We start from the raw sequence: 23050 nt of genomic DNA on the forward strand, positions 1-23050 counted from the left end.
TAAGGGTGCCCCCCCTCAACCCCCGAACAAAAATGTGTCCCTGAGATTTAAGGAGAAGGTTTACAGGATGAGAATCTACCTGCAAAAGCTTTTCTAGGCGCCCAAAAAGCGCTGCAGTTGTCCCTACTATCTAATGCTCGCACTCCCACCTTACTAAGGAGGAGACCAGCTCACACAAAGCATTCAGGCATACAAGTAGAGTTTTAGAAGCGAGGAGAGCCGGTTGCAAGAGCTAACCCCATTGCAGGGCTTGGCCCTCTCGATGACCTATTCTGGGCATTTAGTTATAATTCGGCGCGCAAAGAGCTTTGTGAGTGAACCAAGTGCTATACTTTTAAAGAAATCAAAAAAAAGAAGCCAAACTATGGGAAAGACAAATAGTAAACTTCCAACATCAGGACTGAAGGACATTGTTTGTTTTTAGAATGTCTTCGTGCAGTGTTTGCGCGGGCGCGGTTCACTAAATTTTGGACTTTGTGTAAAGTATGTGACCATGAGGCTTGCCTTGCAAGTTAGTCTCCCACCTCCAAACATATTATGTTCAGTTGTCGACCCTTGCTCTATTCATGGTTCAGATTCAGATCAACTTCCGCTTCCGGTACTCGAAGCAGGAAATGACCCTTGTGAGATGCACTGAGCGGCCCAAACTGTGGAAACCCCGATGCGTGCATTGTACAAAGCCCTCCGCCCAAAACACGTTTGTAAACATGTACTTTGGTAATAGAAAATATCACACAAATCATGAAACAGTCAACATAATATTTCAAAGCCGTCTCCGGGTCGGCTTCCGGGGAAAACAATATAATCTAAGTCGAGGAACTCAGTGGGGATTGATAGGAAGCGAGAGGGAAGGAAGGTGCGAGGGTGCCAACTTTTTATCTGAAAACCAGGTCCAGGCGCGCTCAAACCTTGAAAACTCATGTGTGTGACTATAGTCACTGCGCAAGCCCAAAACCGCCACACCACCTCATAGGAAAGATGTTACAGGCCTCCCTTCATGCCTGCGACCAGCACCCCTCTGATAAGCCGGGCGCCAGTGACATACACCTGCAGTCCACACTCAACAATCACACCACGCACTATTGTTTCAACCATTTCGCCTGCACATGCGCATGCCCAGCAATCACCAGAACCCCCCCCAAATTGATGCACTCAACACCGCACTACCGCCACAGAGCTGGTAAGCGCTGCTGAATCAATGCCACAGTCAGCGCTGCCCAATCAATGAAAGCGTCTTACAGCAAACCAGCACACACCTTAGAAACAAGCAGATGGAACTACCATAAATATAACACACCCTCAGAAGCACAATATCTTATAATAGGGCAGGATTTCATAAATATTCAAAAATCTCCCCCTTTGGCACAGCCACCATAGACATAACATACCACAAAGATATCCCCCGACCAAACGCAGACTACAGTCAGGCCAACACACGCGCACACACACCCCAACAAGCCTTACAAGTAATCTACTAACCACACACACACAACAATACAACATAGACTATCAAAAGGTGGCTGCTCCACCTTGACTTATGCCCCTCCCAGATCTGCAAGGAGACAGAATGAACGCACTATGATGTCATAGTTACCAATGGGAGTGACGCTATACAAATGCAAATACCATAGCATGATACTGTGCGTGGGAATCCAAAGCATTGCTGATGCAGGATAAGCATGCACCCGCGTGGGGAAGCCGAGCGCCACCATCGCATTGACGCTTCCTTGAGAGCGTTCAGCCATCTTGGCCGTCTGCCACTGAACAAAAAAACATTTGACTTTTTCTACTTTTCCCTCAGCAGCCAATTTAAAGATCCCTTTGGAAACATGATCCAACCCTTCATCCATTCCCCAAGCCCCTATATGTGAACCGAAATAATCTACGGCCTAAACAGTGGCTTTCCACGCTCGCATAAATCTTCGAGAAGCTGTGATGGTCACAAGCTTGTAGACCTCCTCTCTTTCCAGCTGTAGCCACCTCCAGCCCTGGAGCTCCTGTCATCAGCTAACTCTGTTTCTTTTCAGACAGTTAACTCTATTTCTGTCTTCGGGCGAGCTCGTGCCAAACCCGTTCCCTCTACTTGAGTAGGATCCAACTTTGCTATTCCTGGCCACAGAATGCTCCTTGTTCTCTGGCCTGCCTCCTGTCACCCGCTGCTGCCTTATCGGCTTCACTCGCTTCTCGTTGGCTTCCATACGGAACGTTGACTTTGGCCATAAGCGGAACATTCCCAGGGTCCGGCTCTCAAAGCGCCAGCGATAGCGATCTGTCCATCATGGCCAAGTTGTGTGAATTTAAGAAACGAAGACCATCTCCGAGAGCCCTCCAGGCGTATTTTGTCAATATTATGAGGAGCAGAACCGTGTCCAGGCTTTTCCATAAGTAAGGTTCACCTAGAGGCATGAGGTCCACATGCCAGGATGGGAAAAGGCTCTTCAGCCTCTTTAATATGGATTAATATAAGCTCAACATACCAACTGAAGCTTATCCCAATGTAAAATATTGCTGCTGCTCCTTTCCTGGGGTGGACATGGGACAAAATGCTCATTGGAATAGTGAGGGATAGACAAACAACAATATGTTGATCTAACTCATAGGGAAATGTAAAAGAGATTTATTGAGACAACATACGCGGGTGGACCTCAGACAAAGGCGGAGAGCAATAAGATGTGAAAATAGAGAGGATGAATCAGAAAATACATGTGGTTGGAAGATCAAACATGATGTGAGGGATGAGGTCAAATATGAGAGGAAGACAAGTAGGGCTGGGCGGGAAACGACTGGAGAAGGAAGGGGAGGTTCAGACCCACACGAGTAAAGCAGGATGGGATATGTGCAGAGAAGATGTATGACGTCAGACATACAAGATGCTGGAGGATGAAGTATGTGGAAAGAAAGGAGAGATAAGGGAACACGTGGAGGCTGGGAGAAAGGCATATTGCAAATGTGGTGTTATAAACAAGTGGGAGGCTATTTTAACAATCTGAACCTCTGATTTACACATGATGTCAGAAGTGGGCCTATCAGTCTACTGAGATATGTGCTAGTGAAATATGCTGATAATTAAGGTTTTGTGGAATGGTTCATTTCCAGATGCACATGTGAATGAGCAGTGCAACTCTCCTTCGATGGGGGGAAATCAAAGATGGCCACCAAGTACAAACACCATTCCAAGATGGCTACCAAACATTAACACTATGCTTATTTTTAGGGCAGTCCTTTACAGTCTTGGGGTTTCTGGTCTGGGAATTGCTCTTTCCTGTCAGGTGGTGCCTGTTCTGTGGCTGCTCTTTTCTTGAAGGCCCCCCCCCTTTCTAACAGTAGAGGACGTGTCTCTGATCGGTGTACACGTGGAACACAACTTGTTAGCTTGCTCCTGCTATTAGATTTGTTGGTCTCTAATCTGTTCTCCAAGCTCTAGTTCTGCTTAAGACCAGCAAGGACCACATTCTACTCCAGTTCTGCTTCACTCGTTTAAGTCCCAGCGCAACCCCAGCCCTCAAACAGCCAGTTCTGCTGCAACCCTAAAACTCCAGTTCTTCTTAAGTCTTGTAAGCTCCAGTTCTGCTTCAGTCCCACAGACCCCAGTTCTGCTTCAGTCCCACATACCCGTGTTGCTTCAGTCCCACAGACTCCAGTTCTGCTTCAGTCCCACAGACCCCAGTTCTGCTTCAGTTTCACAGACCCCAGTTCTGCTTCAGTCCCACGAACCCCAGTTCTGCTTCAGTTTCACAGACCCCAGTTCTGCTTCAGTCCCACAGACCCCAGTTCTGCTTCAGTCTCACAGACTCCAGTTCTGCTTCAGTCCCACAGACCCCAGTTCTGCTTCAGTCTCACAGACTCCAGTTCTGCTTCAGTCCCACAGACCCCAGTTCAGCTTAAGTTTCACAGACCCCAGTTCTGCTTCAGTCTCACAGACCCCAGTTCTGCTTCGGTCCCACAGACCCCAGTTCTGCTTCAGTTTCACAGACCCCAGTTGTGCTTCAGTCCCACAGACCCCAGTTCTGCTTCAGTTTCACAGACCCCAGTTCTGCTTCAGTCCCACAGACCCCAGTTCTGCTTCAGTCTCACAGACTCCAGTTCTGCTTCAGTCCCACAGACCCCAGTTCTGCTTCAGTCTCACAGACTCCAGTTCTGCTTCAGTCCCACAGACCCCAGTTCAGCTTAAGTTTCACAGACCCCAGTTCTGCTTCAGTCCCACAGACCCCAGTTCTGCTTCGGTCCCACAGACCCCAGTTCTGCTTCAGTTTCACAGACCCCAGTTGTGCTTCAGTCCCACAGACCCCAGTTCTGCTTCAGTCTCACAGACTCCAGTTCTGCTTCAGTCCCACAGACCCCAGTTCAGCTTAAGTTTCACAGACCCCAGTTCTGCTTCAGTCCCACAGACCCCAGTTCTGCTTCGGTCCCACAGACCCCAGTTCTGCTTCAGTCCCACAGACCCCAGTTCTGCTTCAGTCCCACAGACCCCAGTTCTGCTTCAGTCCCACAGACCCCAGTTCTGCTACAACCCTAAAACTCCAGTTCTTCTTAAGTCTTGTAAGCTCCAGTTCTGCTTCAGTCCCACAGACCCCAGTTCTGCTTCAGTTTCACAGACTCTAGTTCTGCTTCAGTCCCACAGACGCCAGTTCTGCTTCAGTCCCACAGACCCCAGTTCTGCTTCAGTCCCACAGACCCCAGTTCTGCTTCAGTCCCACAGACCCCAGTTCTGCTTCAGTCCCACAGACCCCAGTTCTGCTTCAGTCCCACAGACCCCAGTTCTGCTTCAGTCCCACAGACCCCAGTTCTGCTTCAGTCCCACAGACCCCAGTTCTGCTTCAGTCCCACAGACCCCAGTTCTGCTGCAACCCTAAAACTCCAGTTCTTCTTAAGTCTTGTAAGCTCCAGTTCTGCTTCAGTCCCACAGACCCCATTTCTGCTTCAGTTTCACAGACTCTAGTTCTGCTTCAGTTCCACAGACCCCAGTTCTGCTTCAGTTTCACAGACCCCAGTTCTGATGCAGTGGCAGTCACTCCAGTGCTGCTTCAGTCCCACAGACCCCAGTTCTGCTTCAGTTTCACAGACTCTAGTTCTGCTTCAGTCCCACAGACCCCAGTTCTGCTCAAGTCCCACAGACCCCAGTTCTGCTTCAGTTTCACAGACTCTAGTTCTGCTTCAGTCCCATAGACCCCAGTTCTGCTTCAGTCCCACAGACCCCAGTTCTGCTTCAGTCCCACAGACCCCAGTTCTGCTTCAGTTTCACAGACTCTAGTTCTGCTTCAGTCCCACAGACCCCAGTTCTGCTTCAGTTTCACAGACTCTAGTCCTGCTTCAGTCCCACAGACCCCAGTTCTGCTTTAGTTTCACAGACTCTAGTTCTGCTTCAGTTTCACAGACTCTAGTTCTGCTTCAGACCCACAGACCCCAGTTCTGCTCGAGTCCCACAGACCCCAGTTCTGCTTCAGTTTCACATACTCTAGTTCTGCTTCAGTCCCACAGACCCCAGTTCTGCTCAAGTCCCGCAGACCCCAGTTCTGCTTCAGTTTCACAGACTCCAGTTCTGCTTCAGTCCCACAGACCCCAGTTCTGCTCGAGTCCCACAGACCCCAGTTCTGCTTCAGTTTCACAGACTCCAGTTCTGCTTCAGTCCCACATACCCCAGGTCTGCTTCAATGCCAGTGACTCCAAATCGGCTACTGTCCCACAGTCCCCAGTTCTGCGTCAGTCTCACAGACTCCAGTTATGCTTCAGTTTCACAGACCCCACTACTGCTTCAGTCCCAGAGACCCTAGTTCTGCTTCAGTGGCAGTGACTCACTGTCAGCGTCAGTGCCAGTAACTCCAGTTCTTCTTCAGTCCCACAGACCCCAGTTCTGCTCGAGTCCCACAGACCCCAGAACTGCTTCAGCTTCACACATCCCACTTCTGCTTCAGTGGCAGTGACTCCAGTTCTGCTTCAGTTTCAAACATCCCAGTTCTGCTTCAGTCCCACAGACCCCAGTTCTGCTTCAGTTCCACAGATCCCAGTTCTGCTTCAGTCCCACAGACCCCAGTTCTGCTTCAGTCCCAGTGACTCCAGTTCGAATGTATGATGTTACAACACATACATTTACAACGCATGGACTTACAACGCAATTTTTACATCACAACATCCACTACAACTCATTCCATTACATGGCATGACACTGCATCGCATTCCATTACATCGCATACTACCTTTACAAAGCATACCATTACAACGCATACTATTACATTGCATTTAAGGAAAGTATGGGATAGTATAGGGGTAAAAGTTACTATTCTAACTCCAGGGGGTGCAGCAGTAGGGTAAGTGTTGGATAGTGTAGGGGTTAAAATTACTATTCTAACTCCAGGGGGTGCAGCAGTAGGGTAAGTGTTGGATAGTGTAGGGGTTAAAATTACTAATCTAACTCCAGGGGCTGCAACAGTAGGGTAAGTGTTGGATAATGTAGGGGTACTATACGTTGTAATGGTATGTGTTGTAATGGTATGCATCGTAATGCCTGCATTGTAGTGACATGCGTTGTAAGGGATGTTGCGATGTAATGACTGCGTTGTAAGTGTAGTGCGGTGTAATGACTGCGTTGTAAAGGTTGTTTCCCCTCCAGTTATGCTTCAGTTCCACAGACACCAGTTCTGCTTCAGTCCCTGAGACCCCAATTCTGCTTCAGTTTCACAGACTCCCGTTCTGATTCAATCCCACAGACCCCAGTTCTGCTTCAGTCCCACAGATCCCAGTTCTGCTTTAGTTTCACAGACTCCAGTTCTGTTTCAGTCCCACAGACCCCAGTTCTGCTACAGTCCCACAAACCCCAGTTCTGCTTCAGTCCCACAGACTCCAGTTCTGTTTCAGTCCCACAGACCCCAGTTCTGCTACAGTCCCACAAACCCCAGTTCTGCTTCAGTTCCACAGACTCCAGTTCTGCTTCAGTCCCACAGATCCCAGTTCTGCGTCAGTCTCACAAACCCCAGTTCTACTTCAGTTTCACAGACCCCAGTTCTGCTTCAGTCCCACAGACCCCAGTTCTGCTTCAGTCCCACAGACTCCAGTTCTGCTTCAGTCCCACAAACCCCAGTTCTGCTTCAGTTCCACAGACTCCAGTTCTGCTTCAGTCCCACAGACCCCCGTTCTGCTTCAGTCCCACAAACCCCAGTTCTGCTTCAGTCCCACAGACCCCAGTTCTGCTTCAGTCCCACAGACCCCAGTTCTGCTTCAGTCCCACAGACCCCAGTTCTGCTTCAGTCCCACAGACCCCAGTTCTGCTTCAGTCCCACAAACCCCAGTTCTGCTTCAGTCCCACAGACCCCAGTTCTGCTTCAGTCCCACAGACCCCAGTTCTGCTGCAACCCTAAAACTCCAGTTCTTCTTAAGTCTTGTAAGCTCCAGTTCTGCTTCAGTCCCACAGACCCCATTTCTGCTTCAGTTTCACAGACTCTAGTTCTGCTTCAGTTCCACAGACCCCAGTTCTGCTTCAGTTTCACAGACCCCAGTTCTGATGCAGTGGCAGTCACTCCAGTGCTGCTTCAGTCCCACAGACCCCAGTTCTGCTTCAGTTTCACAGACTCTAGTTCTGCTTCAGTCCCACAGACCCCAGTTCTGCTCAAGTCCCACAGACCCCAGTTCTGCTTCAGTTTCACAGACTCTAGTTCTGCTTCAGTCCCATAGACCCCAGTTCTGCTTCAGTCCCACAGACCCCAGTTCTGCTTCAGTCCCACAGACCCCAGTTCTGCTTCAGTTTCACAGACTCTAGTTCTGCTTCAGTCCCACAGACCCCAGTTCTGCTTCAGTTTCACAGACTCTAGTCCTGCTTCAGTCCCACAGACCCCAGTTCTGCTTTAGTTTCACAGACTCTAGTTCTGCTTCAGTTTCACAGACTCTAGTTCTGCTTCAGACCCACAGACCCCAGTTCTGCTCGAGTCCCACAGACCCCAGTTCTGCTTCAGTTTCACATACTCTAGTTCTGCTTCAGTCCCACAGACCCCAGTTCTGCTCAAGTCCCGCAGACCCCAGTTCTGCTTCAGTTTCACAGACTCCAGTTCTGCTTCAGTCCCACAGACCCCAGTTCTGCTCGAGTCCCACAGACCCCAGTTCTGCTTCAGTTTCACAGACTCCAGTTCTGCTTCAGTCCCACATACCCCAGGTCTGCTTCAATGCCAGTGACTCCAAATCGGCTACTGTCCCACAGTCCCCAGTTCTGCGTCAGTCTCACAGACTCCAGTTATGCTTCAGTTTCACAGACCCCACTACTGCTTCAGTCCCAGAGACCCTAGTTCTGCTTCAGTGGCAGTGACTCACTGTCAGCGTCAGTGGCAGTAACTCCAGTTCTTCTTCAGTCCCACAGACCCCAGTTCTGCTCGAGTCCCACAGACCCCAGAACTGCTTCAGCTTCACACATCCCACTTCTGCTTCAGTGGCAGTGACTCCAGTTCTGCTTCAGTTTCAAACATCCCAGTTCTGCTTCAGTCCCACAGACCCCAGTTCTGCTTCAGTTCCACAGATCCCAGTTCTGCTTCAGTCCCACAGACCCCAGTTCTGCTTCAGTCCCAGTGACTCCAGTTCGAATGTATGATGTTACAACACATACATTTACAACGCATGGACTTACAACGCAATTTTTACATCACAACATCCACTACAACTCATTCCATTACATGGCATGACACTGCATCGCATTCCATTACATCGCATACTACCTTTACAAAGCATACCATTACAACGCATACTATTACATTGCATTTAAGGAAAGTATGGGATAGTATAGGGGTAAAAGTTACTATTCTAACTCCAGGGGGTGCAGCAGTAGGGTAAGTGTTGGATAGTGTAGGGGTTAAAATTACTATTCTAACTCCAGGGGGTGCAGCAGTAGGGTAAGTGTTGGATAGTGTAGGGGTTAAAATTACTAATCTAACTCCAGGGGCTGCAACAGTAGGGTAAGTGTTGGATAATGTAGGGGTACTATACGTTGTAATGGTATGTGTTGTAATGGTATGCATCGTAATGCCTGCATTGTAGTGACATGCGTTGTAAGGGATGTTGCGATGTAATGACTGCGTTGTAAGTGTAGTGCGGTGTAATGACTGCGTTGTAAAGGTTGTTTCCCCTCCAGTTATGCTTCAGTTCCACAGACACCAGTTCTGCTTCAGTCCCTGAGACCCCAATTCTGCTTCAGTTTCACAGACTCCCGTTCTGATTCAATCCCACAGACCCCAGTTCTGCTTCAGTCCCACAGATCCCAGTTCTGCTTTAGTTTCACAGACTCCAGTTCTGTTTCAGTCCCACAGACCCCAGTTCTGCTACAGTCCCACAAACCCCAGTTCTGCTTCAGTCCCACAGACTCCAGTTCTGTTTCAGTCCCACAGACCCCAGTTCTGCTACAGTCCCACAAACCCCAGTTCTGCTTCAGTTCCACAGACTCCAGTTCTGCTTCAGTCCCACAGATCCCAGTTCTGCGTCAGTCTCACAAACCCCAGTTCTACTTCAGTTTCACAGACCCCAGTTCTGCTTCAGTCCCACAGACCCCAGTTCTGCTTCAGTCCCACAGACTCCAGTTCTGCTTCAGTCCCACAAACCCCAGTTCTGCTTCAGTTCCACAGACTCCAGTTCTGCTTCAGTCCCACAGACCCCCGTTCTGCTTCAGTCCCACAAACCCCAGTTCTGCTTCAGTCCCACAGACCCCAGTTCTGCTTCAGTCCCACAGACCCCAGTTCTGCTTCAGTCCCACAGACCCCAGTTCTGCTTCAGTCCCACAGACCCCAGTTCTGCTTCAGTCCCACAAACCCCAGTTCTGCTTCAGTTCCACAGACTCCAGTTCTGCTTCAGTCCCACGAACCCCAGTTCTGCTTCAGTCCCACAGACCCCAGTTCTGCTTCAGTCCCACAGACCCCAGTACTGCTCCAGTGCCTGTAACTTCAGTCCCACAGACCCCAGTTCTGCTTCAGGCCCACAGACTCCAGTTCTGCTTCAGTCCCACAGACCCCGGTTCTGCTCGAGTCCCACAGACCCAAGTTCTGCTTTTGTCCCACAGACCCCAGTTCTGCTCAAGTCCCACAGACCCCAGTTCTGCTTCAGTCCCACAGACCCCAGTTCTGCTCAAGTCCCACAGACCCCAGTTCAGCTTAAGTTTCACAGACCCCAGTTCTGCTTCAGTCCCACAGACCCCAGTTCTGCTTCGGTCCCACAGACCCCAGTTCTGCTTCAGTCCCACAGACCCCAGTTCTGCGTCAGTCTCACAGACCCCAGTTCTGCTTTAGTTTCACAGACTCCAGTTCTGCTTCAGTCCCACAGATCCCAGTTCTGCTTTAGTCCCACAGACCCCAGTTCTGCGTCAGTCCCACTGTCCCCAGTGATTCTTCAGTCCCACAGACCCCAGTTCTGCTTTAGTCCCACAGACCCCAGTTCTGCTTCAGTCCCACAGACCCCAGTTCTGCGTCAGTCCCACTGTCCCCAGTGATGCTTCAGTCCCACAGACCCCAGTTCTGCTTCAGTCCCACAGACCCCAGTTCTGCGTCAGTCTCACAGACCCCAGTTCTGCTTTAGTCCCACAGACCCCAGTTCTGCTTCAGTCCCACAGACCCCAGTTCTGTGTCAGTCCCACTGTCCCCAGTGATGCTTCAGTCCCACAGACCCCAGTTCTGCGTCAGTCTCACAGACCCCAGTTCTGCTTTAGTTTCACAGACCCCAGTTCTGCTTTAGTCCCACAGACCCCAGTTCTGCATCAGTCCCACTGTCCCCAGTGATGCTTCAGTCCCACAGACCCCAGTTCTGCTTCAGTCCCACAGACCCCAGTTCTGCGTCAGTCTCACAGACCCCAGTTCTGCTTTAGTTTCACAGACCCCAGTTCTGCTTTAGTCCCACAGACCCCAGTTCTGCGTCAGTCCCACTGTCCCCAGTGATGCTTCAGTCCCACAGACCCCAGTTCTGCTTTAGTCCCACAGACCCCAGTTCTGCTTCAGTCCCACAGACCCCAGTTCTGCGTCAGTCCCACTGTCCCCAGTGATGCTTCAGTCCCACAGACCCCAGTTCTGCTTCAGTCCCACAGACCCCAGTTCTGCGTCAGTCTCACAGACCCCAGTTCTGCTTTAGTTTCAAAGACTCCAGTTCTGCTTCAGTCCCACAGACCCCAGTTCTGTGTCAGTCCCACTGTCCCCAGTGATGCTTCAGTCCGACAGACCCCAGTTCTGCGTCAGTCTCACAGACCCCAGTTCTGCTTTAGTTTCACAGACCCCAGTTCTGCTTTAGTTTCACAGACTCCAGTTCTGCTCGAGTCCCACAGACCCCAGTTCTGCGTCAGTCTCACAGACCCCAGTTCTGCTTTAGTTTCACAGACCCCAGTTCTGCTTTAGTTTCACAGACTCCAGTTCTGCTCGAGTCCCACAGACCCCAGTTCTGCTTCAGTCCCACAGACCCCAGTTCTGCTCGAGTCCCACAGACCCCAGTTCTGCTTCAGTCCCACAGACCTCAGTTCTGCTCAAGTCCCACAGACCCCAGTTCTGCTTTAGTTTCACAGACCCCAGTTCTGCTTCAGTCCCACAGACCCCAGTGATGCTTCAGTCCTACTGACATTGGTACTGCTTGACACTTAGTGACTCTAGTTATGTTTCCATTCCACAGACTCCAGTTTTTTTGTAGTCCTGCAGGTTCCAGTTCTGCACGTCATGCATGCTCACCAGGATGGCCTAACATTAAGGGCGGGAGTAGTTGGCGGAGTACTACTACGCGGAATTAAATAAAAACTCCAAGCATTCCACAACTTTGCTCCGTCGGACTCCAAATTAATAAAACAGAAACCTCATTTACTTTCGACAAAATAACAGGTATCCCTGTCTTTAAATGCTAAAATGCATAAAGTCATTTCACAAAAGTGAAAATGAAAATTAAGTAAGCAGTAAGAGAGGTGATGATTTTGGGATCTTCCGTAACCTAGCGAGAGAACCAAGCAGATGCCTTGAAAACAAAGAGCACATCTTGCTGAACGATTCGGTGGAGGTCCCATCCTCTTAGGACCACCCCAAGCACAGTTATGGGCAAAAATGCAATCCCAACCAAAGGCCCTGCAAAGCATTATGGGACGAGATTACCAGTGGGCGGTGAATATTATAGTATCCAATATCAACTACTAGTTGAACGGCAGCTCTTTGTAGAATTTATAGTATTAGCTCTCAGCTCAGCCCGAGAGCTGCTGCCCCTTTAGGAATGTTTTGATATTGGATACTACAATATTCACTGCTCACTGCTAATCTCGTCCCATAATGCTATGCAGGGCGTTTGGTTGGGATTGTATTTTTGCCTATAACTGTGCTTGGGGTGGTCCTAAGAGGATGGGACTACCACTGAATCGTTCAGCATGATATGCTCTTTATGTTCAAGGCATCTGCTTGGTCCTCCCCCTAGGTCAGGGGGAACCCCAAAATCATCACCTCTCTCATTGCCTGATATTTTTCATTTTCAATGTTTGCTTTTGTGAATCGGTTATATGCTTTTTAGCATTTAAAGTTGCCATATCAAAGCATTTGTGGGTGCGGTTTAGAAGCTGCCTGGAATAGTCATACGCTGAATGTGAAATCATATACAGGACATCATACTGGTGGCAAAAAGTACTGAAATCATAAAACCACAACATCCTTCTTGGGATTTAATTGGCCTTTTTCAAGCAAACAACAACAGTGACTAAGATTGAGGCCACAAGAGCTCAGCACAAGCATTGGTACAGACAACGACTGAACAGTAGTGTAGTTAATCTCATTTATACCGAGAGTACTTGGAATGCAGGCAATGGGTGGGATCACCTGTCCCTCTACTGGTGGTTTAGCATTGCGTCTGCAGCAAGGACGCTTGGTACCTCATGATTGGTTCGGCTGAGAAGCAGGACCAAGACAGGAGGGAGTGGTGTTCAGGTTACCATCTTCTTGATCTAGACGATGATAAAATAGCATTTCGATGGATGCAAGTGAATCACAACCCACTCATCCCAAATAAGACTATCTTTCATGTCCTTAGAATAAGATTTGTGAATCGCTGGTAACAACGTTGGCAACATTCATTTCTCACTTTTGCGATCTACGTTCTCCTGTGTGTTAACTTGCAAAGAACATGTCCCTGAGCTCTAGCGACTTGGAATACTCACTGCGGCCATGGAGTTGATGCGATCGATGTAATAGTCTGGCCAGCTGGTGGCTTGCCTGTTCGGGTCTTCTTGCTCCTGAAACAAACAAAATACGTTGTCACTGAAAGATCACAACCTGAGATTCTCCCTGTACCAAGGGTGTAAGGACAGAATACAATGACAACAGCTAGTTATGACTCTGCGTCCGTCTCTACCATGAATGTCAAGAGATGTAACCATGGCATGTAGCTGCTACTCAACGCTTGCGCTTTGAACCCCCTTCCTCATCCCCTGCTACACCTGGTCTTTGGGGTCATGAAGACAGTGATAGGAACAGAAATTAACAGGGCTCAAAGAAGGAACTAAGATTTAGAATGATTCTGTCCACCAGGGTCAGGCTAGCCCATGGAGTACAATGAACAATAGTGGGCAGGACATGTCACATTTCTAACTACCACATTTCATGTTTGCTAACACTAGTGTGAGTAGAACGCTGCACAACCTTCCACCAAACAAAACATGGCACCACAAACTACAACATAAGAAAATTCAACAGCCAGTCCGCCCTATTTCACCTATGGAGCGGTGCTGTTGTATCAATTGCTTACCACCTATACCAGTGGACCTGTGTCGCGTGCAGGGCAAATTCCAACAGTAATGTCTACATGTAGCAACAATGTTTCAGCTGGATACCACCATAGAATTTCAACAGGATTCAAAGATGTAACAAAAAATATGAGCAAACAACTTGAGGAAAATACCTCTCCTTAAACACCATCCAAAGGCTGGTGGTGGAGGAAAGAGAGACAAGCAGCAAACCACCCTGGGAGCTGAGAGAGTGGAGTACTAAAGTGCTAAGCAGCAGGATGGACTCGGCAAGAGAGCTGAGCTACAGTCAGTGAACATGGCGTCCTCAAGGAAGATGGGAACACAACGTTGGGGTACTTCGGCAGCCCTGGGGTTCAGGGTCTCTGGCAGGGAGTCGTACAAAGACGAGAGGAATCAGAAAGTTTGTCAGGCGAGGGTCAGGTTTTCAACAAGCGACTTGGAAGCAGTGTTTTAACGCCTCCAGCGTGGCGCGAATTTTCGCGCTGTGCTGAAGGGTCTAAATAACGGGCGTGGCCGTGACGGAACAGTTCCGTCATAAGCACAGCCCAACCGGCGCTCGTGACGGAACCGTTCCGTCACAAGCATCGAAGGGGTTAATAAAGGACATATGACTGGAGGTACAAGTGGTACAGAGCCTGCAAAGAGGTGGGCAATGACTTGAAATCAGTTTTTGGTTGTACCTCAAGACCAAAGAGGGCTACTGGAAGAAAAATGAGTTTGGAGCCAATGAGCCACCTAGGGCTGCATCACGAAATCTGCGAAAGGAGGACCTCGAAAGCTGCTGAAGTGAATAAGATCAAGAGTAATGCGTGCAATGGCTTCAAGATGTGAAGGCAAGATTAGCGCCTCTACCGCTGCACTGTAGAGGTACAACATCTCCCATTTAGACAGAGTTACTACCGGCTCTCCCAACTATGGAGGTGGAAAATCACCAAAGTAGTACCGTTCAGGATTCCGAAGAGTGCGAAAATTACTTTTGGATAAATCAGAAGGAGGGAAAATTCCTGGACAAATTGGAGACGGAATCAAGGAAATCAAGAAAGTAAGACAGAAAAGGAGATAGACCTAATACGGCGGAGAAAAAGCACTAAAGCAAGGAGAAACAGAGGTGAGCAAAATGTGAAGAATAGAAGATGTAAGAAAGAAAGATGTAATAAGTTTGAGAAAGGAGGAAGGCTAATGGAGCTGGGGGAGAATCAACACGCCATCCAAGCTGAATCTGATCAGGACAATAGAAGATTTCCAGGTGGGAAGACATTGAGACACTGCAGCCACCTCTTTCAAACAACTACTTCACAGTGAGTGAATCAGAGATCACATGTTCCTTGGAGAAAGAGTTAGGAGACACCAAGAAAGAGAGTGGGTTGGAACCATCAGAAGAAGTTAATTTGAACATTAGAAAAAGCAAAGCCGCCCAGCGATCTCAGCTATCTCTGCTAGAGGAGGACCAATGCAAGGGGTTGCTGGTGAAATGATGCAAGAATTGGATCAGAAACTCAACTGCAATATTACTTAGTAGGTGAAAACAGAAGAAACATTGTACAAGTTAGACAGTGAAATAAAAGACAGCAGGGAAAGGAGAGATAATATGAAGCTATGGGCAGAAAAGAGAGAAAGAAGGAATAGTACAATAGATGAACAAATGAAGCTCAACGACAGCACTGAGTAAATCTTAGAAAAAAGTTGAAAAACACTAAAATAGAGAATGCGGCGACCCAGATGTAAAATCTTGTAATTGATAAGACAGCAATCAAGTAGGTCTGTTACTTAGGAATTTAAATTATTATCATCTTAAGTGAACATGTCTTGTCTATTTACAATAAATAATATCAGAGATAAACATTCTGTTTAACAAATGGAAAATGTAAAGGCTGACTATTTGCTAAATCTGGTGCTCCTAACTAATTTAAACTTCATGTTTAGATTTGTTCCATTCTGTTTATCTTCTTGTTTAGAGGTTTTTTTGCAATCATTGGCCGCCGACTCCATACGGAGAAATAAAGTTGCAGCGAGAAGCTGGAAGCAATGGATGTGCTCACATATGTTTATGGAAGATCCCCAGCCGCAGCGATTCTGGTGTGATATAGCTATGTTTTTAGGAAAGGTTTTCATAAAAGAATTCAAAGAGAGCCTGACTTTAATTATTTTTGGGAACTAATCAACATTTTCTGTAAAAATCATAGAAGTTCATGTTTGTGTTGAATTTCGTGGTCACGAGGCTGATCCCTACGTGATTGATTCGAGTGGGCGCAGGCTTACTAAATTGTGTTGCTGGAAATTTAATGATGTGATTGAATCATTTAGGAGAAAAGGTAAGTACCTGGAATCAGCTAATGGAATTTGAAAAACAGAAGTCCTTCTATGCTTTTACACTGTATTAAAATGGAACAGCTTATTCACATTTGTTCTCCAGAGCAATGTTTTAATAAACTATAATGTGGAGTTCGTACACGTATGTGATTAGAGGCTAATGAATAAATATTTAGAACTGGAAGTAAGCCAAGTAAAAGTTCTCCTAGTGAATGAGGACAACTGTAACTACATAGTTAAGACTCTTAAAAACAGAAGATGTAGTGAAATAATGTCCATGATCATTGAGCCTTTGCAAAAAAAGAGGCCTGGGCGTGGGAGCACACTGAGGCATGCACCTACAGAAATCTGAGGGCCCGATTCATAGAACTAACTTAAGACAAAATCCTAAACTTACTACTTTTGGTATTCACAGAAGTTAGGATTTTGTCTTAAGTTTATCTTAAAACAGACTTAAGACAGACTTAAGAAAAAATCCTAACTTAAGTCTGTCGTAAGTCTGTCTTAAGACAAATTTAAGACAAAATCCTAACTTCTGTGAATACCAAAAGTAGTAAGTTTAGGATTTTGTCTTAAGTTAGTTCTGTGAATAGGGCCAATAAGGCCTGACTTTATGTCTCTGAGATACAAGCACGGCTATAAGTAAGCATCAACAACCATGGAAAGAGAAGAAATAGTTTTATGATGTCACTCTTAAGGCGGCATCCATCAGAAATGACAGCACCAAAATGTCACCACCCATCACCCAGTTCACTGAAATTAAAGCAACACTTAAAAAGTCGTTTCACAGTCCTATGTCCTAGAGATAGGCCCAGAGGATGAAGCAGAATGTGGTTGGATGACAATTGAACCCACATGGTGGGTCAACTGGTATTAAAAAGAATTGCAGTTCCAGAGGGGTCAAAATTCATCATAGGAAAGACATTCTCACACAATAATTTAAGACATATCTTGGTCTGTTTTGGGCTGGCTCGGAATAAGTCTATTTTTCATTATTAGGGTAGGTGTGTGTATCTTGGATCTGATGTGAGTGCAACGCCACAAATGATTAAATTGATGCAACTTGGGAATTATGCGATTTAGCCTCTTGAGTCCAATAGTGCTAAGTTCCAAGACAGTAGAAAGCCCCTCTGACTGTTAGTGGTTGCATTGACCCCCCCCCCCTCCCACACACACATGGTCAAAGGACAATTGTAATCTAGGCCCAAAAGTGTCCGTGTTGGACACCACAGTCTCAATACTGAGATTTTGATTCCTGCTGCAGTGTTGGACCTCTATACATTCTAGCAGTTTCTGTGAGGAATCCCATATTGGTACTTGGCTCACTTCTTACAGCTCACTGCATGGACGAATCACCTATCCTTGAAATCACACCTGGGAGAGGGCTTAGGGCATATTGCAAGGGGTCAAGAATACAAAGTTTTCATGTAAATTGTGCCCTCTGAACACAGAGGCCCAAGCACCTGCAACAAAACCCTTTTGCTGACAGTTTACAGTAACACGATGCAGATCTCTGAACGAGGATTGCCTGCCACGAAGGTAAGATATGTATAAGTTCATTAGACCTGTCATCCTTAGTGTGGTGTTCCCCTGACTTTTTGCCTTCAGACTTCCTGTTTGTTCGGACTTCCTTTTTGTTGGCCGTAGGAATCTGTGCACTTTACCACTGCTAACTAGTGCTTGTGCTCTAGTCTATACCTAAAATATGTTAGTTTGGATTATACTTGATTGGCATATTTAATTTACTTGTACATATCTAGTAAAGTGGCATTACCAGTGCCCATGGCCTGTAGATTTAATTCAACAAGTTGGCCTGCATCACTGACTGTACCACCCACGTAAGTAGCACTTTAAAAATGCCTGCCATTGTAGCCTGTGCAGTTTTAAACTGCTATTTCAACCTGGCAAAATAAACCTTTTGCCAGGCCCAAGCCTTCCTTTTTAATAGATATGTTACCCCTAGGGTAGGCCCTGAACAGCCCAAAGGAGAGGGTGCAGTGTATCTAAAAAGTAGGACATAGTCTTTTATGTTGTAGGACATAGTCTTTTTTGTTTTACCTGTCATGGCAGTGAAAAACTCTTACATTCTTTTTTTTACTACAGAAAGACCTACCTCTACCATAGGACAAAAATTGAAGTTAACTTATTACATTTTATAAGTGTAATGTCCAAATGAGAATAGGTGACAAGCTCATGTTTGGTGTCTCTGGAATCTCAATTTAAAATACTAACTCATGGTAAAGTCGGATTTTAAATTGCAATTCTAAAAATGCCACTTTTAGGAAGCTAGCATTGTCTTACCTTAGCCATTTGGTGGCTGCTGCCTGTCTCTGGGTCACATGCCTGGGAATGGGTGAAAGTTGAGCTTTGTGTATTCCTCCTATACAGCCACACACAATGGCAAGCTTAGGTGTGACTGGATGCGCTATCGCTGGCAGGATGGGAGGGAGGAGTTGGGCCCACCCCCACTTACTCTTAAATAGGCTGTGTCCTGTCTCCACAAAAAGGGCTGCATACCCCCTGTAGTTACTGTGGAGCCAGGGCCAAGAGAGCAGGGAACATGTGCACTTCAAAGGCATGCCTATAGAAGTTTCCCCCCACTTCAAAGGCACAACTGGCTATAAATACTGGACCTCAGACACCACCACTTCAGTACATTATTGGGGCCTGTGGATACTCGGAGAGAAAGAAGGGTTGCTATGCTGCTGAAAGGACTGCTGCTTTGCTGTGCTGACCTTCTGCCTGCTGCCGTCTTGCCTGGGTGAGAAGGACGGCGCCTGCATCTCTTGAACCCAGAACCCAAAGTCATTCCAAGTGCTAGTTGGCTGGACTCCTGATCTGAACCCTCAGGAACACAAGATGCTTCAAACAACCTTGTGCCTGCGCCTGGACTTTGCCATATGTGAGTCTACCATGCCAAGTGGTGCCATCCCAATCCTGGACCAGTGAAAGTGGGGCTAATGTTCTCTGTGAATCCAGCAAAACCAACGGCATCCCCTCTGGTGCTCGGCGTAGACCTGTGTAGAACTGATGCATCACTGCAGCTGAGTGGATTGGTCCTTCAGCAAAAACCCACATCACAGACAGACTCATCTGAACCACTACTGAGCCAAGCGTCCCCAGTGTAGACCCTCGCATCTCTCTTCAACGGCAGTCTTGATGACAGACTTTGAATCACAGCGTCACAGCCCCTTGGAACAGATGCTTCGCCCTGACTGAATGCTGCATCCTCGACGCCAGACTTCGCATCACAAGCCTCAACGATGACACCGACCTCCGCATTGTAGCCTCGTCACATCTCGGAACCCACACATCACTTCGGCTGCGCAATACATCTTTGACGCAGCTCCTCGCAATGGTCTGCAAACAAGGATTAAGACACTATGTTCAGTGGACCTAAATGGGCCCCTGAAGCTGCCCCTTGCTCTATCGCAGCTAACCTAAACCTGTGACTTTGAACCGGTATGGTGCGACCAGATATACACAGTTGGCGCTTTGTGCTTTTTGGTCCTATTTTACCTGAGAACTTTATAATTGCAATCTCTGGTTCTACCGATTTGATTTTTGTCATTTTGGGTTGGTTTTATTTGTTCTATTTCTTCTAACCTGGTGTGGGATCCTTTAATTCTGGTGTTTTCACTTTATTACTGTTTGAAGTGTTGCACAAATACTTTGCACATTGCCTCTAGGTTAAGCCTAACTGCTCTGTGCCAAACCACAAGAAGGTTGAGCAAAGGTCAATTGTGGGTTGGCTTTCGCCTTAGCCTGATAAGGACTGTGGTTGCTGCTTGGCCATGGTTCACACTTCAGTCAAGCAACAATCCAACTTCAAATTCGAGTACATGGTTCACTAGTGCAAATGTTCTACTGAGCATGCTTATATCTGCTCATATGAAAATCTGCTGCCATTGCAAATTCCCTTTTCCCACATACACTTCTTTTCTAGCCATGAATAATATGTCACTCTTCCCATGCCCTGGAGTAAATTTCTAACATTTTCAAATGCGCCAAAAACAACAAGTTGTCGAGCGAGGTTTGCGTCCCTTAGTGCGTTTTCTGGTGACAAGGAGACATCCCGCAAGAATTTTCCACTGCAAGAGGTCACAGTCGATCGCGACCATTGGCGCTGAGAAGGCCGCCACTGGAGTAGAAAATCTACTCGCACGGCAGCAATATCAACTTGAGTACCTGCGCCCCCTGGTGCGCGCATGCTGCCGTTCGCCCTGATTTTCCAGTGCTAAGTGTGCTCCTGGCACCAAATCACAGCGCACGCAGAGCAATGTGCGTATTTCTGCCCGTTGGAATCTCACCATTGTTTTGTAACTCTTTGGAGTTACGGGGGGTCAATTTCCAATAGTGCCTCCAAACCCTAGTGTGCACACCAAGAAGTCCCCCGTACGACCATCACCCTCCCTTACTTATAATATTGGGTCTTGGACACCGCAGGACACCTCAGTGGCTCACAGAGCAGGTCACTGGAGCAGGTGGACCCTCTTTCTAAAATCATCCTATGGCTGCATTCCCTGTCTGGTGTGCCAACGATCAAAAATCAATAACCTTAAGAGCAGAAGGGACTTTAGCAGAACTAGGTGATGTCTGGTCCCAGCCCTGGGGAGGAAGAAACCTCACAGTCCTGGGACTAAAGAAGAGCTTTGAAGATGCTGCAGCCTGGGAAGGGGAGCCAATGGCGTTCCATCAGGATGAGGGTACCACATGGCAGTGCAGCTCAAAAAGGGACGCATGCGTTAATGTTTTTTCGGGGAGCAGAATCAGCTGCAATAACTTAAAAGGCAAGTTTTAAAAAGCGTAAAAAGAGAGATGGTTCCTGAGTTTCTCGACTTTCTCCAGGGTTGGTCTGGATGTAGTGGCATTCGGTTGCCCCTTTGGATATTGGCTACCGTGTACACTATAATGGGGACATTTGGTTGAAAAAACACCTAAAAAACTCAAGATGCGCCACTTGAAAGAAGCAGCGGTGGACTTTCATCCTTGCAGACGAGACACCAATTTACAGCACATAAGCCAAGAGGACACCCGCAGCGCTGTTCCAAAAGTGTCACAGCCAACATTTCCCAAATATACAGAGAGACCCCTGTGTCAGATGAAATAAGTGTGGGCACAGAAACCCGTTTTCCAAATCTTTGCAGGCAGGGAGTGTGCTCAGTTTCCAAATACAGACACAGCACAGAGAAGCGCCTGTTTCTAAAAATAAAAAGACTTGACACAGAAACCCCTTCTCAAAACACATGAGGCCAATACATGGAAACCAAGACATGGAAAACCAGCTTCGCAGTGTGTGTAGCCAAGACAGGGAAACGCCTGTTACAAATATACAAAGGCCACACAGGACACCCCTACAAGTATACACGGGCCGCAGAGGACACACCTACAAATATACCCGGGCTGCACAGGACAGACCTACAAATATACCCGGGCCGCACAGGACAGTCCTGCAAATATACACGGGCCACACAGGACACCCCTACAAGTATACACGGGCAACACAGGACACCCCTACAAAAATACACGGGCCGCACAGGACAGTCTTACAAATAGTCCTACAAATATACACAGGCCGCACAGGACACTCCTACAAGTATACACGGGCCACACAGGACACCCCTACAAATATACCCGGGCCGCACAGGACAGTCCTACAAATAGTCCTACAAATATACCCAGGCCGCACAGGACAGTCCTACAAATATACCCAGGCCGCACAGGACAGTCCTACAAGTATACCCAGGCCGCACAGGACAGTCCTACAAGTATACACGGGCCGCACAGGACAGTCCTGCAAATATACACGGGCCACACAGGACACCCCTACAAATATACATGGGCCGCACAGGACAGTCCTACAAATATATACAGGACAGTCCTACAAATATACACAGGCCGCACAGGACAGTCCTACAAATAGTCCTACAAATATACACAGGCCGCACAGGACACTGCTACAAGTATACATGGGCCACACAGGACACCCCTACAAATATACCCGGGCCGCACAGGACAGTCCTACAAATATACCCGGGCCGCACAGGACAGTCCTACAAATAGTCCTACAAATATACCCAGGCCGCACAGGACAGTCCTACAAATATACACGGGCCGCACAGGACAGTCCTACAAATATACACAGGCTGCACAGGACACTCCTACAAGTATACACAGGCCGCACAGGACACTCCTACAAATATACACAGGCCACACAGGACACCCCTACAAATATACTCAGGCCCCACAGGACACTCCTACAAATATACATGGGCCGCACAGGACACTCCTACAAGTATAAAATTGGTTTCCCAGCACATGCTAATGTCAACATGTATTCCATAAATAACAGATATCAACAATTCTTGTCTTTTTTCGTATTTGTTAGGTTTATTCTCATATGTTCTTGTTTAGTTCTTTTTTTAGCCTCTTTTTAGCCAACACGTGTTTCGTCTCCCATGGCAGGTAGGTAGGTGTCTGGGATGTTTTGTCGGTATGGTTAGAGTTATCTTTTAACCAGTTGTAATTCCGTCCCGGTTTCCCCAAATAGTTCCTTGTCTTCGTTAGTTTTTCTCTCCCAATCGTGTCGGCATTGTTGTCATCGGTTTTACCGTCTTCCGAGTGTTTGCTCTTGCAGCCTTCCATCGTTCCAGCGAGTACGCTTTGACCAGCGTACTCACTGGGATGACGGAAGGCTGCACGAGCAAACACTCGGAAGGCAGTAAAACGGATGAACTAACGAAGACAAGGAACTATTTGGGAAACCGGGACTCGATTCAGCATGTATACTGGCTCCCGCATCCAGATCTTCTAACACCCCCGTCACTCCTAGGTGGACTCCATACAGCATGTTCGCTGGCTGCCTGCTTCCAGTGCTTGTAGTGGCCCCCCATCGCTCCTAGGTGGACTCCATAGAGCTTGTACGCTGACTGCATCCAGCGCTTCTATTTATTTATTTATTTATTTAGAAGTTTTCTATAGCGCTAACAAGACCCGAAGGTAGCAGAGCGGTTTACAATAGAGGGAGTG

General features: G+C 47.6%; 1 protein-coding gene across 2 annotated transcripts in view; it reads right to left on the reverse strand.

The window, feature by feature from the left end:
- The window catches only part of DAAM2 (dishevelled associated activator of morphogenesis 2), a 683417-nt gene that overhangs the window by 296762 nt on the left and 363605 nt on the right, over nucleotides 1-23050 (reverse strand). For both annotated transcript variants that reach the window (XM_086925887.1, XM_086925886.1), the window contains exon 4: nucleotides 13124-13198. In XM_086925887.1, coding sequence (XP_086782013.1) covers nucleotides 13124-13198 — 75 coding nt within the window. The remainder of the gene's footprint in view (nucleotides 1-13123; nucleotides 13199-23050) is intronic.

This window comes from Lissotriton vulgaris, chromosome 6 (assembly GCF_964263255.1).
Source record: "Lissotriton vulgaris chromosome 6, aLisVul1.2, whole genome shotgun sequence".
Classification (NCBI taxonomy): domain Eukaryota; kingdom Metazoa; phylum Chordata; class Amphibia; order Caudata; family Salamandridae; genus Lissotriton; species Lissotriton vulgaris.